Here is a 15,396-nt window from a genome sequence, read left to right on the forward strand (position 1 = left end):
AAAATTGTCAGAACTTGACAGAACAATCCTTAAAGGCTTTTTATTATATTCTTGATAAACTAAATAGATATTCAAATAATTATTTTAGCATTTATTTAAAATGTCTTTAGACTTTTGAGCAAATGTGTATTCTTTAATACTACTATATAACATCTAGAGATTTGTAGGTATCTCATGGGATTGGGGTAACTTTCTATGGCTGGAGAGCACATGTGTCTTCTTTAGATGGCAAAAATAGGATCAAAGATGAAAACAAAGAATAAGTAAAATGAAACTACAAAACAAGGTTAGTAATTTATTAAATTTCTACCGGTAACATACAGATAAACAAATGAAACAAGATGCCAATTTAATTTGAGAAGAAAGAGAATAATCTCCTAGAAACCTGGAGGTGTGAATAAAAGAGTGTGGTGTGAATAAAAGAGTATGAGATAGTTGATCAAAGTGAATTTTCATCTTAAAATTTCTTTAGAAGAAACTATCTCCAAAAAAAAAAATAAATAAAAATCATCTTTCCCATAATTAGTGTCTACTCTAAATTATAATTTCTAGGAAACAACTTTTACATAAAATATGAAAATATAGGAAGCCAACTCATAGACTGGAAGCAAACTCATAGGGAAATAATAAAAATCATAATGATACCTGGAATATATCATTAATATCTACTGGAAGAGCAAGACCAATGTAGTCATCTGAGCCGCCATATGTAGCACTGGACACCATGGACCTAACTGAGGAGGATCGCTGCAGGGTATTTTGATTAATGGGACTTAATAAATCTTCTTTATCTAATGATGCATAACTTAAAGCTTTCATGAACCTATAATACAAAAAAAAAAAAAACCCTTACATTAGTTTCTTTTTTAAAAATATTAAAAAAGTAGCTGGTCAAATACTAAGCAGTACCATCTTGTTTATTAAAAATGTATAAACACTTAAAAATATCATCTGTTGTAGGCTGATGTACAAATGGTCACCAGCAATATTTTCTATTACCAAAAGGTAGGTTACTGGAATAAATTAAACATCTAGAAGTTAAAAAGAAACTTACCTAGAGATAAAGGTATAGTTCATGTATGATTTTTGCAATCACTCGGGACTGCTGAATTTGTTATTATATCGTTAATCATATATTTATTAACATTCAATATTATATTTAGAAAAAATAAGATCAATTACTTATCATTCTTTGTGAGGTTATTACTTTAGTGGTTTCATTATCAATCTAAGATTTATGTAACACAGAAGGTACATCCAATAGAGTGAAGTGGAACCATTCATAAATATTACAAGGGAGAGCCTATAAGGCTCTATCATATAATGAAGCACTGATATTTCTACAATGCACTCCTTACTAGTAATTCCATAACAAATATGGCATATTGGCTATAAGATGTGCCTTTGTAATACAGATTCAGAATCTTTTTTAAAAAAAATTATTTTTAGTTGTAGAAAGACACAATACCTTTATTTTATTTATTTTTATGTGGTGCTAAGGATTGAACCCAGTGCCTCACACATGCTAGGCAAGTGCTCTACCACTGAGCTACAACCTAGCCCCCAGATTCTTACTCATGCAACAGACATGTAAAAATATTTACTTGGTATCTGCTTTATATACACAAGTTTTTATCCACAAATAAAAATGTGTGTGTGTATGTGTGTGTGGGTATGTGTGTGTATATATGTATATGTGTGTGTGTGTGGGGGGGTGTGTATATATATATGTTTTTTTAAATTTGGAAACCAAGTCTTTAAAAAATGCTCATGCCATCTCATAGTAAACCAAAGAATTATTTCACAAAACACAAAAAATGCTTCATAAAACGGGGCTACTAAGATTATCAAAACAGAAACTACCTAAAACGACTCTTAAATCTATGATTTTCATAAAAGAGATCAGTGGTTTCCAAATTGTACTGTTACACCTTTCCCAAACAATTACTGAATTATTCTTCTTCCCAATACCTATTTCAACTAGCATAGCTCCATTTTTTAATCTTTTCTATGTATTAGGTCTCCATAGGAAACTTTTTTTGTGGGGAGAAAAAAAAAAAAAGCTTATCGGCTTAAAAAGCAACACTAAAAAAGCTTAAAACCACTGATCTAGTACAATCTCTACCAGATGAGGTAACTGAGGCCTAGACATTCCAAACTCATGAGCTATACAGCATATATTTGTAATCATGAGCTGTTGACAAGCATGCCTGCCATTTTTATAAATTGTGAGGGCCAAAGCCAGTGAGTTTCAGTTATATCAGACATTACTGTGTAATCTTTATATTCTACACTGGGAACAAAATTCAATACCTACTACCAGGAATCCCCTCCTCTATTAAATGTGTAATTACTGAAAGAAGACTGAGAATATACTTAATGCTATTAATAATTTAATGTAAGAGACAGATGGATTTCATAAAGTCACTGCCAAAGATGATAATAATACTAGCTAACTTTTATTAAAGGCTTACTATGTGTCAGACACTATTTTAAGTATGGACATATAAAAATCCATTTAAATCAGTATAAATCAATGATTTAAAGCTGAAGAAAAAGTTGTTTAGAAGCAGCTGGCTCAACAACAAAAATCAGTTATGGAAACATTAAATATTAAAATTAATATTGCATTCTTTTAAAGATTAAAAAAAGCTAAACTGTTCATTGTGAACAGTTTATATATGGTAGAAAAATCCTTGCTGAGTCCTAAGGAGCAAATAATTCATTTAGTGTTTATTAGGTGTCCACTTAATAATTATAAATATTGAAAATAATTTAACTAAAATATTCAGTTACTTAAAAACAAAGAAACAATAACAAAAAAAAAAAAAAAACCCAAAAAACAAAAACCAAAACCCCCCCCAAAAAAACAGAGGTCAACTTTTGGAGCCTTAAATTGACCTACCTGAAAAGGTTGTTTGTTATTGTAGGTCTTAAGCTCCTGATTCCCCCGACATGCTTCTTTTTAAAATCGATCCTTGCAGAAGCGAGAAATAAATAAAAAAAAGCTCATGACTTGTATGTTCTTACAAAGCATGTATGTTTATTTTCAGGGCCTAATGGAATTTTGTATTCCCCCCTCGCAACTGCAAGAATCCATTTCAAATCATATCGGGTAACAAGGAGCTTATAGCCTACCATAGTAAACAAGTTCTGAGGCTTATGTGGTAGTATTAACCTGAATAATGTTTTACATTTAAATCTGTTGAAATACAACCACTATTTCTTCATTTTTAAATATATATTTGCTTACCTGCTTGGCGTTAGTCTGGACTCAAAACTGTTGGCCTTCATGGTGATGGTATCAGTAAACAGCACATCTTTTGCTGGAGATGCCAAAGCTTCAGAGTGAGATAAGGATGGATGCATTCTTTGCTGCTGTAATCTTTTCAATGTAGCATAGCCAAAAGCATCTCTAGAACTTGTGTAACTGAAGTTACAATCTGCTAAACTTTTAATTGTAGCAATAGAAGGTGCTTTGAGGGACTGTGCTCTTCTAGGAAGTGTATGAGAAGAACCAGGAGGCACCAGGGACACCGAATTTGACTTGGAAAGAGACAGATGGTTAGACTGTGGTGTCAAATAGTGGCTTGTTTTAACAGTTTTCGTACTTACCACAGTACTCATACTTCCACAGTCTGTGTCCATAGTTGTAGCATCTACACCTACTGTCTCTCGTGAAGGACTTGAGCTCATTGAACTTATGCCACTTGTTGTGGTATCTGTATTAAAACTTTGGCTACGAATCTTCATATGTGAACTTGTTGAACTTTCTACAACTAACCTTTCTCGGCTAGTGTTTTCTTTGTGATTCTCTGTACCAAAACTCTTGGTGAATTTTAAGTCATTCTCTCCAATACTTGGAGTACTACCGGTGTCATCAATGTGCTTATTCCCAACAAATGAAGTTTCTAATTGTAATGTTTTCTGAACTGTGGACATAGGTGTGAAGTCATCACTATGATTAAAGTCAACGCTGGGTTCCGTCAGTGTTCTGATTCGTCTGTTGCTTGTCTTATTTTCAGATGACATTTTTCCTCCTTTTGGATCACTGCTACTACGATGTTTTTTATTAGGCAAAGTAAGCGAATTTAAAATACGATTCTTCACAAGTTTACTAGAAGCAAAGAAAGGAAATGAATTTTTATCCTTGATGGGTCCAGGTCTATCATAAAATGCCGGCTCTGAATCTTCATTGATGTCAAGGAAAAAGGTACTAGTAGAGCTGCTGCCAAACCGGTCATCCTCCATTATGAACATACCTAGGATTGAAGGGTCAATTAATTAAAGCACATAAAAATAAAAATTTCATTTCACTATTAGTGATACCACATTTCAAGAAAATTTAAAAATCTGTTTTAAATTGTACTAGTTATTTGGGGGAAAAATTAAAATTGTGTTAAACCATTATGCCACATGAAAAGTGCTTCCTTAAAACTCATTTAGATTTGAATAAAATGTAAAATTATGTCATTATGAGGAACTCCTATTATTCCCAAGAAAAGCTATAAGACTCAGTATGGCACAGTTTACATAAAGTTTCCTTTGACTTTCCAAATACTAAAGATGTAATTAAAGGGAAAAAGGATACTTGAGCATGGATGTTTGGTCAGCTGGTATAGACTCCATATGCTAGGCAAGCACTCTATCATGGAGGTGTCTTATATAAGACACTCCATAATTTAAAATGTACTGTTTTGCTAAAAAATGAAGATGTAGGGCTGAGGTTGCAGCTCAGGGGTAGAGCGCTTTCCTAGCATATGTGAGGCACTGGGTTTGATTCTCAGCATCGCATACAAATAAAGTTTCATTAAAATTTAAAAAAAAATTAAAAAATAAAGATGTTTAAACAGTAAGTAAGTAGCTTAGAAAAAAAATAAATTAGGCATGAAACAAATACAGTTAAGTTTTGAAATTACACACAAATATTAGTATTGGCTAACTTTATGTGAACCTATCACAATACTCACTTGATGGTGCAGATTCACTTTCACTATTATGTCTAGAGCTGGTTGACTCTGAGTTCAAGCTCAAGGTACTTGGGATAGATGAGAGTTCATTACAGAGTTGTTCCACATCATCTGGAACAACTGGCCACAGATGTTTGCGACTATGCCTCACAGCATCCCAGTTGTGACATTTTAGGATATCACAGCCTTGTTTGGTTTTAGCTATTAGCCCAAGTACATATACACAGGTCCTGTATGTAAAAAATGTAATAATGAGAGTTTTCAATTTCTGGTTGAGTGTTCTTGGAGCAACCACAGAACAACCAATTTGCTATATATACATCTGAATTTTCCTTAAAAACTATTAAAAATTGTTTAATTTCTGCAGAATTTATATTAAAACTAGTTAGGAATAAATTAGCAACAAAATCATGCAAATCTTTCTAATGAAAGTAATGATTACAACAAAATTTTAAAAACAACATGTTTTTAGTACAAATATGGAATATCTGGGCATTGAATTACTGGACTTCCTGAAGAGTACTACATACTGCATTTTTCTTGTTTACTTACAAGGTAAACTTTAATATTAAAATAAAAATGGAATAAAGATATTACAGAGTTCATTAAACTCTTTGTTAGAATTTATAGTAAACTAACAGTTATGAACTACAAAATACTTTGCTTTCTATCTTATTTATGAATAATAATATATGATTAAAAAGATTTCTGGGTTAAATGACATACCCTCTGATGGAAAGAACTTCACACTGTTTTGCAAGTTTTAGTATATCAGGAATCACATTTTCTTCCTGTAGCAAATTGAGACCCCAATTTGATGAGCCAATATTTCCCTGAAAAAAAGAAAAATACTTAAAGAAAATACAAGGTTGATTATTTTAAGAGATGTGACAAGCTACCAAGAAACAAATTTAAAGCCATGAGAGAGAAAAATCTGAAAAAACTCTCATATAAGAAATGTTAGAAATAAACTAATATTCTATTTATCTTAGCAAGAGAACCAGAGCCATAAAAACTAAAAGTTTAATAATTTATTCTGTCAGTGTAAAAATAATATTTAAACTGGCAGAAAATGTTAGTTTTGGAATATTTAAAAGCAAGTTCTAAAAAAATAATTTTAATATTTTACTATTAATGGGAAAAATGAAAAAAAATCTAAAAATTGCGAAGATCTTACAGAAGTTTTTATTACAAACCAAGGCCCAAAGAGATGCTTTCAGTTTTTTAATTTCTTCCCATTTATCCAAATCTGGTGTGCGAACATTGTGACACAGTTCTGTAATAATATTCTGGAAAAAAAAATCACATAAATGTACTCCTAAGTATACTTCCTTATTGCATTGTTAAATCTAAGATTTGCTTTTAGTCATTTCTGCACATTTAAAATTCTGAAGTAATTTTATGTAAAATATCATATTAGAAAACATTAGTGCATAGGTTCTGAGTTCATATTCTTATTAGATTGTGTGACTTTGAAAGTCAATTAACCTCTGCCCTCCATGCCTTGATGTCCTAATTTCCAAATTAGGGATTATAACAGTATGTATCTCATAAGGTTTCATGATTTAATAATCACATATAAAGTGCTCCACAAAGTACATATTGCCTAGTATTGTAAAAAGTCATAATTATTATTTCTTTTAAATAGAAACTAATGCTTAGGTTTTATCATATTTTATAAATAATAACACTGAACAATTCATTTAAATTTTTAATAAATTTATTTTCAAATATTAATATAAGGGTATCTTCCTAACAGTCTTCATAGACATATATAAAAACACATGAAACTATAGAGTATATTTATGCAAAAGTTTGGCCTCCTGAGATTTAACACTTATACAAAAAAGAACTAAACTGCTAGATCACTATCATTCTCACACATACACATAAATATTTCTACAACTATTTCTTGAAAAAATGAAAAGTTATATTTATTGAAAATACCTAGTTACAAGACATACTATAAACACAGTGAATATACAAACTACACAAAGAACAAATGCTTGTCCAAACCCATTATATTCCATGAAGTATATGAGAATAGGGATGTTCACAAACAGAGATTTTCAATTTGTTGCTAACTGGCAATAACTGAATCTGTTCAGTTTAAATTCCCAATGAGAGCAGGAAAGAAACTTATTTTTTTAATATGTTTTTAAGGAGATTTTAATTTTTCCAATAAATGACAAAAGAAAGCATTTCAGCTCTTTACTGGGTTGCTTATTCTCCATAACAAGTTAGCTTTTCCAAACGTCACACACAAAACAGAGAAATGCATGCAAGCCAGTAATATTCTTAGGGATTACAAACACAGAATACTTAAGTCAATTATAAGACAGATAACTATAAAAGCAATTAGGCCACTGCCTTTACAGCTTCTGAAAAATTTTTTCAAAGATAATATTTAGCAACATTAAGATTTTTTTTTAATATGATAATCATTTAAAATTACCTGTACTTCCAATAAATGACAGCCTGTTTTGTGGTGTACCAGTTGTCCATAAAGGTGTACAGGCAGGTAGACATGAGGACGCTGTAATCTAATATAATAAAGATCTTTAAGATAGCCACTGCTTTATTTAAATATGCTAATTAAAACATTAATAATGTACTGGATAAAATATAATTCCCCAACATATATAAAAATATGGAAGTGTGATGGCATGAAGATTTCTCTGGAAAAGTAAGAATTTACTAGGTCTCACAATACTGGTGAGAGCTGGGACTAGAAAAAAGTGACTCCTATGAAACATGAGTATGTAGAAAACTAAAAAAAAAAAAAAATGATTCATTACATTTGGTTTTACAATTTGGTTTTAACTTTGACAATAAGGACTAATAATAAATTATTCCACAGACTGGACTACATACCTTTGGTTACTCCGCCGAACATAGTTATCACCATCAATAGGCTTCCGATAAGTAGTAAGTGCTTCATTAAGTTGCTCTTCAATCAAGTCAACATATTTTGAATTATATTCCTAGAAGACAATACTTCTTAAATTGTATACAGTTTCATAATAACATTCACAAAACTTCTGTCAGGTACTTAACAAATTTTAAAAGCATGTTTATGAGAAAAATAAAAAATCTGTTTTGAAATTTAAAAATTTTGGAAAGAGGAGAAATGACCACACAGAACAAGTTTCAAGTACAGTGGTGAAAAAGAAGAGTACTTCTTTCATATCTGAGGCCAGCTTATTCAAAAAACAGACAGTAAAAACATCAAAGACATAAAAAGTAATTATAAGATAAAATGCTTTCAAAAACAATACCACTACAGACATAATTAGCAAGAGTCAAAAACACAGAAGATCCAAAGAATGGTAATACCCAGTCACCATCATAATTATGTGATGGTGTCAACAATGATTTATTTATAAGGTTTTGAGTCATGAACTATTTGTCTATATATTTATTTTAAGTCTATTTTTTTCAGTAGTGGGCAAATTTTTTTCTATAGAAGGCCAGATAGTGAATATTTTTTGTAGGCCATATATCTGTTAACCCTACCAACTGTCATTTTAGAGAGAAAGAAGCTATAGGCAATACAGAAATAAGAATATATGCATTTTAAATAAACTTTATGAACACTGAAATATAAATTTCATAAATTTTCACTTGTCACAAAATACTATTATTCTTTTGATTTTTTTCAATCATTTAAAGATAGAAAAACTATGCTCAGAAGGTCACACTAAAACAGGCAGTGGACTCTATTTGGCTGGGAGGTGGGTCAAAATTTGCCAACCTCTGACTAAATAATGATCTCAGATAAAAACTGTCTCAATAAAATAGGAGTAAACTAAGGGAAGAGAGTCATGTTTAACCAAATTTCTGAAACCAATCAATCTCTAATTGGTACTATGAATGATAGTGTTTCTCTTAACTCTAGAAAAAATTTCATCTTAGATACTTTGTTACTGTGATTACACAAGCATCTATAGGACACTTACATGTGGCTGAATGCACTAAAATCACCACAGTCCATTAAGTAACCAACCTAAAAAGTTGACAGCTACCCTAAAAGTCAGCTCTCTGAGTTGGTTGACAGACGGAACGCAAAGTGACTTCCTCCCTCCTATCTTCAAATTTACTTTCACAGTCCTCTACACAATCTTCAAACTTTCTCACAGGAAGAGTTTTCTCTACTTTTTACAGACAACTCTCTTCACATCTGTGCTTTTGTTACATTCTATTCTTTGCCAAGAATCCATTTCATCAACTATGTTCCCTTTCCTACCATTAGTCTCTCCTCTCACTAGGTCAAAAAAATTCTAACTTCCTCACTCCTTAAAACAAAAATTAAGATTTAAACAGTCTGTCTACTTTATGACCTGCTCTAAACTACTGAAGGAAATCAAAAGTAGAAAGAGTATAATGTTCAAGCTTGGGGATCTATAATTAGCATATTTTTGTCAGCCTCAACATTTTCATTCACAAATCAGAAATGACAGAATGTATTTCATAGGACTGTTGTGAGGACTGCATAAAATACTTGAAAAGTGCTCAGTCCAATGGTAAACAATGTTTTCTTTCCTTTCTCTAATTAGAGAGTAAATTACATTAAACTATGGTTTTATACTTTCCATTACTGCTTAAACTAAATGTTTCTACAATGCAGCACATTTACAATTTTTACTAAAACTGCTATAATAAAATTCACCAATGATCTAATAATCTAATTTAACATCCTGCTTTACAGTTTTGATCTAATGTGACTTCACTGGCCTCTCCTTCCTGAATCATCCTTTACTGATACCATTCTTTTTTTGAGGAGATGGGGTACCAAGGATTGAACCCAGGGGCACTCAGCCACTGAGCCATATCCTCAGAACTAATTTGTATTTTATTTAAATACAGGGTCTCACTGAGTTACTTAGCTTCTTGTTTTTGCTGGATCTGGCTTTGAACTCCTGCCTCAGTCTCGGGAGCCACTGGGATTACAAGTATGCGCCATGCTATAACCCTTCTTCCTAATAATTTCTTCCCTTTGTCCCTTTCTTTCCCTATTAAGCCAGGGTGTTCTCTAGGAGAAAATGTTGTCTTCTCTCCTTTGTGCTCTGATGCTTTCTCTAGTGACCTCATTCATTTCATGTTTTAACTACTACTATATACTGTCATCTTCTATTCATATCTAAATTCCAGACCCATATTTTCAAATGTATCCTGGATACCATCACTAGGTCATCCCACAGAAAACAATTCAACATACTCAAAATTCACCACCCTTATGCTACAAACCACTTTTTGTAATCATGATCTCTTAATGATGATCCATTATAATTCTGTCATTAAATTAGAAACCTTGTAAGTCAAACTGGAATCCTCGCTCACTTATATACAATCAATCCACAAATCCAGTCTTACCTTATTTTTAAAATGCCTAGAAAATGTATCCTTGCCTATCAACCTCACTATGAAGTTTAGACCCTCATCAATTCTTGCTTATACACTAGTGTCAGTATTCCTAGACCTTTCCTTTGATAATCAGACTTCCATTTCTATGCTGCAACCCATCATGTTTACAAAGCACAGTTCTGACCGTGGTAACTATTTAAAGACTTACATGATTCCCCACTAGTAGAAAACTGAATCCCTTAGTATGATTTAATGTAGCTTGAAAAATTCTACAAACTAGTTCTAATTTACCATTCTAGCCTCATCTTACCATTACCCACTGGTTCTAGCCCCAACTATACTGGAATATGGTTTTCTTCACAAGCTTATGAAGTTTCAATAACCTATACAGATTTATTCTGTCTCCTCTTCTTGAGTACTCTTTTTACAATTTGTTTGCCTACTTACTCCTCAAGACTATTTAAAATATCACATTCTCCATTGAGCCTGTCCAAGTTTTGTTTTGCTAGTCCCTAGTGTAGAATCATTAATCTCTTCTTTGTGTTCCCTTGTACACTTGCATGTGCCTTTATTATGCCCCTGCTACCTGAAAGCATCACACCAAATTTGCTAAATAATTTCATAATTTGTCTAATATGACAATCAATTTCATCATGTTAATAGGTTTAAATGTCTTCTATTTAAAACATAAAATTATCACATGTTATTTCGGCTCCTTAATTCATCAATTATTGAGACTTCACACCTGAAACTGAATGCTTTAAAGTTTTAGGACTTTTCATTTCCTTTTTTTTCTTTTTTACTCATACTAGGAATTGAACCCAAATGAACTCTCCCATTGAGCTACATTCCAAGATCTTTTGATTTTTTCTTTTGAAAAAGGGTCTCACTTAGTTGCCCAAGTTGGCTTTAAACTTGAGATCCTCCTGCCTCCAGCTTTTGGAGTCTCTGGGAACACAGGCATGCACCATCATGCCTGTCTACTTCAGTACTCTTAATAAATAAAAATCTATGAAATATGGATCAATACAGACAATGTAATAAACTAAAACTATTTAAACAAAGGACAGGAAAGAAATGATAAATGGTTTTAAATGATGAAAATCTAAAAATGTTTACAATGGTTTAGATTATTTTGTTCATGGGTTTTCTAAGATGCTTTAACAATTTATAATGCTACAAACAAAATAATGAAGCCACAGGGATAACCAGCTAAAGAAAAGCTAGGAAGTTGTCTTATACCTTCAAGGTACCCCGTTCTTACCTAGTTTCCCTACTACCTATGACAACAAGAACTTTGTTCTGATTCATGTAAAGTAACATCCTAAAATAAAGCTTAATTAGATGATTACATCTGCTTAACTAGAATAGTTTTCAATCTTCCTTCATTTGGAAAATTGTTTTAGTTTTAGCATAAAAGCACACATGCAAAATTGTAGTCTGTATAAAGGACCCAAGGAATAAAAGAAATAATGGTAAAATAGTGTTGACAAATTACAAGTAATACATAAAATCAAATGAATTTAAAGCAAAATTTCAGTAAGATACATAAAGTCAACATTTCACTATAAAAGAAATAACTACACTTAAAAATGGCTAAATACATAGGACTAGAACTTGACTTCATATGAATATTTAAATATTTAATCTCATTAATTTTAAAACACTGATGATATTTAAAAAACCCTCTAAATTTACAAATGCATTTCTCAGGATGAAAACTTTATTCAATAAGAAGTTACCTTATGCCACTTTTCCAACTGTTTTGCTACATAACCTCTTTCATTCAAGTAGGAAAACCCTTTTGGAATGGAGAGAAATCTGTAAATTAAAACAAGACATAATTTAACAAAGGGTCCAGTAAAATATTTTTAAAGAGCTAAAATAACTCAAACAAAAAATGTGATTAAAGAGATAAAGGATTTTAGGAAAAGCTACCCTTTAAAGTGAAAAAGTCAACTATAATTTACCAAAATATCAATTACAAATGTTTCTTCAATCTTTGAAATACATATAAACCTAATCACAAAGACGATGCCATGAAAAGCATGAGAAAAATAGAAAACAAAACATCAAGAATAAAAATGAACAGAGTTTCAATATTAAAGAATGGGTACAATTAAAATAGGTGTATTTCAGAAGACAAAAGGTAAACTCTTTCAGAGTACTGTTCCTATTCAGATTTGAATCTAACTTTAACATACACTACCAAAGAGAAGACAACAGAAAATATAACCACAAAAGATTTACTTAAAATTTACCTTAGGAGGAGAAGCAAACCCTTGTCCCCAAGGTGAGATAAAGCTGGTTTCATCTGAATAAGAGCATGAAGATTAGCCTAAAAGAGAATATTATGTGACAAATTAACATTTATATAAAGATACCCCATTCTTTTTTCCAAAATGTATGTATTATATATTTTCATAAAACTGTCAATTAAAATCAAATATTTTAATAGAAATTCATGTCCAAGTATTTCATTATTTAAAAATGAACCTTCACCTTGTCTTCACAAGCTTCGTCAAGGATATCCAGGGCTTCAGAAGAAATTGTTTTGTTTTTATCATGTAGCTGAGTTACTAGTAACTCAATCCCCCAATTATTGAAGAATTCCACATTAGCTCTCAATAATACCCTCAAGTGTTTTGTTGCATATAACCTGCAGGCCTATAAAGATAAAAGGTTAGAAAGAATGAAATTGATAGTCTAATCCTTAACATCAATATTTATTTATTACTAGTAAAATAACATACTTTTCTTTCCATCTAAGAGCTTCATACTATTTGATTTAAAAAATATATAATGTGTGTACACACACACACACACAATGTGGAGTTCTTCAGAGGAACTAAAATTTTAAAGTATACTGAATTCACATCCTGTATTCTTAGAATCTATAATTTTAGTTAGTCTAAAATTTACAAAGTATCTGTTATAAAAAATACAGTTTTATTGCCTATGTACTCACATCAGTAGCTGCTGTTAGGATTTTCGATAGAATGACTCTAGCCAATCCATCTCTGCTATAGTCCAAGCTAGAAACTGTCAGTTTTAGCAAGTGATCTTGGTTTTTCAAGGAGCAAAGATTTAAGAGGCTAAAAAATGGAAGAAAATAATGAAAGTTACTAGAAATTACTATACTGACTCACTAATTTAACAAATTTTCACAGCTTTATTGAAATGTAGTTGAAAAATAAAGTATATATAATTCATATATTCAGGTATACAATGTGATGACGTGATATTATATATTCCTTGTGAAATGATTACTACAATGAAATTAATTAATACATGCATCATTATAATTCCACTTTTTTATGTGTGGGTAAAGAGGTATAAATACAAGTCAACAAATATTTTTAAATTCCTAATATCAATAAGCATTTGTAAAAGAAAACATTTAATGTCAAATATCATATAAAGCTAATTTACAATTTTTTAAAACAATTAAAACATTTTGATTTTTAAAAATAAAAACAAACACATGTATACAGACTAAAAAGAATAACATATATCCAAATTCAAAATAAAGTTTAGGTCAGGCTTGGTGGCGTAAGCACACAATTCCAGCAGCTCGGAAGGCTGCAGAAGGAGGATCAGGAGTTCAAAGCCAATCTCAGCAAAAGCAAGGCATTAAATAACTCAGTGAGACCCGTCTTTGAATAAGAATACAAAAACACGCTGGGGATATGGCTCAGTGGTTAAGTGCCCCTGAGTTCAATCCCTGGTACTCAAAAATAAATAAAAGTTTAGGTACACGCTATAACAAAATCTAGGGATGCTCACCACTGAAATACACTGCATTTTTCTAGCATTTTGACTCCATGAGGGTGACAAGAAAGTGTTCCAATAAATAAAAAGTAGTGTTGACTAAGAGTAGTCAATAAACCATTATTTTGAAGACTTCTTTCAGGTTTCATTCCAGATGAGGCATTGAGCCACTGAACGATATCCTTTACAAGATCTTCTAAATATCCTTGTCCATCCTACAACCAAAAAAATAAAAAATAATCAAGTACAAAAATTTAATAAAACCATGAGCTTCTAATAACAGATAATAATCACTGGGCACTTGTTGTTTTCAATCCCATTTGACACAACATTACCTATAAATGGATATATTCTCCATTTTACAAAAGAGTAAATAAAACAAATCTCATAGAGGGCAGATAACTTGTTCAAAGTCTCATTTCCAGCTAGTTATTAAGTTGGAATTCAAATCTAGGTCTGATCTGGACTAATTTCTTATGTTTCTAAATATATCCTTATGTCTACCAAGAAATAAAGCCAAAACAGAGGGTGGTAATAGAGAAGAGGGACAAATTCAATTAAAAAAAAAAATTGCTCTGAGAATATTCAGAGTGCTTACCTCTTCAGACTCAAGAAGAAATTCTGTAAACTGGCAACCAACAACTGTGAGCTGCTTGGACTTGGCAAAATCCAAATCCAGGTTGGCATACAATTTACTGCTGGGCTTATAAAAATAAAGAAGTCTTCTTACAAACCTAAAGATCAAAATAAAATTAGCAAGAAAGTGAGAAACCAAAACAAATTTTAAAATTTTCACCAAAGGTCATGCAGAATATATTTTGTCTCAACTACTGGGGCAAATGGTTAAAAAACTTAATAAACACATTTGGTACATTTCATCAAAAAAATCTTCAAAGTAAAGAATGTCTTTAGGAATAAAAATTTCACAGGCAACTGAACTTATGGACATAATTTGTAATGTTTCAATAACTTCCAATACTGGGTTGGTTGGTTGTACTCTCCCTTCTAGTTTAGTTCATTTTAATTTCATGCACTACAATCTAATCCAATAGTGGCCGCCAGGTCCAGGAGTTAGGAAAACAAATTTCAAAAAGACATCATATCTGTTCTCAAGGAGTATGAAAAGTTAGTACTGAGCTTCTCAATTTCAGCGTAATTTTTATGTTCTGTGTATTCCTAAGAACTTGATATAGATATTAAGTTACATATCATGAGAACGTGAACACACTGAAAAAAATGCTAATGACAACTTCTCAAATACAAAGTAAGACCCTCTTATCCAATGATATTA

At 31.4% G+C, this 15,396-nt stretch overlaps 1 protein-coding gene across 2 annotated transcripts in view; it reads right to left on the reverse strand.

Annotated features, from left to right (window-relative positions):
• The window catches only part of RICTOR (RPTOR independent companion of MTOR complex 2), a 118,063-nt gene that overhangs the window by 12,954 nt on the left and 89,713 nt on the right, over positions 1-15,396 (reverse strand). Inside the window, exons 20-33 of one of the 2 annotated variants that reach the window (XM_081310525.1) lie at positions 14,704-14,839; positions 14,121-14,320; positions 13,303-13,429; positions 12,837-13,001; positions 12,596-12,672; positions 12,077-12,155; positions 7,845-7,954; positions 7,426-7,513; positions 6,167-6,259; positions 5,697-5,803; positions 4,971-5,200; positions 3,254-4,262; positions 2,906-2,977; positions 646-823 (exon numbers count right to left, since the gene is read on the reverse strand). In XM_081310525.1, the coding sequence (XP_081166651.1) occupies positions 646-823; positions 2,906-2,977; positions 3,254-4,262; positions 4,971-5,200; positions 5,697-5,803; positions 6,167-6,259; positions 7,426-7,513; positions 7,845-7,954; positions 12,077-12,155; positions 12,596-12,672; positions 12,837-13,001; positions 13,303-13,429; positions 14,121-14,320; positions 14,704-14,839 (2,671 nt within the window). The remainder of the gene's footprint in view (positions 1-645; positions 824-2,905; positions 2,978-3,253; positions 4,263-4,970; positions 5,201-5,696; positions 5,804-6,166; positions 6,260-7,425; positions 7,514-7,844; positions 7,955-12,076; positions 12,156-12,595; positions 12,673-12,836; positions 13,002-13,302; positions 13,430-14,120; positions 14,321-14,703; positions 14,840-15,396) is intronic. The other variant, XM_081310526.1, reaches the window with a different exon arrangement.

This window comes from Spermophilus citellus (genome assembly GCF_964194105.1).
Source record: "Spermophilus citellus genome assembly, chromosome: 1".
NCBI lineage: Eukaryota > Metazoa > Chordata > Mammalia > Rodentia > Sciuridae > Spermophilus > Spermophilus citellus.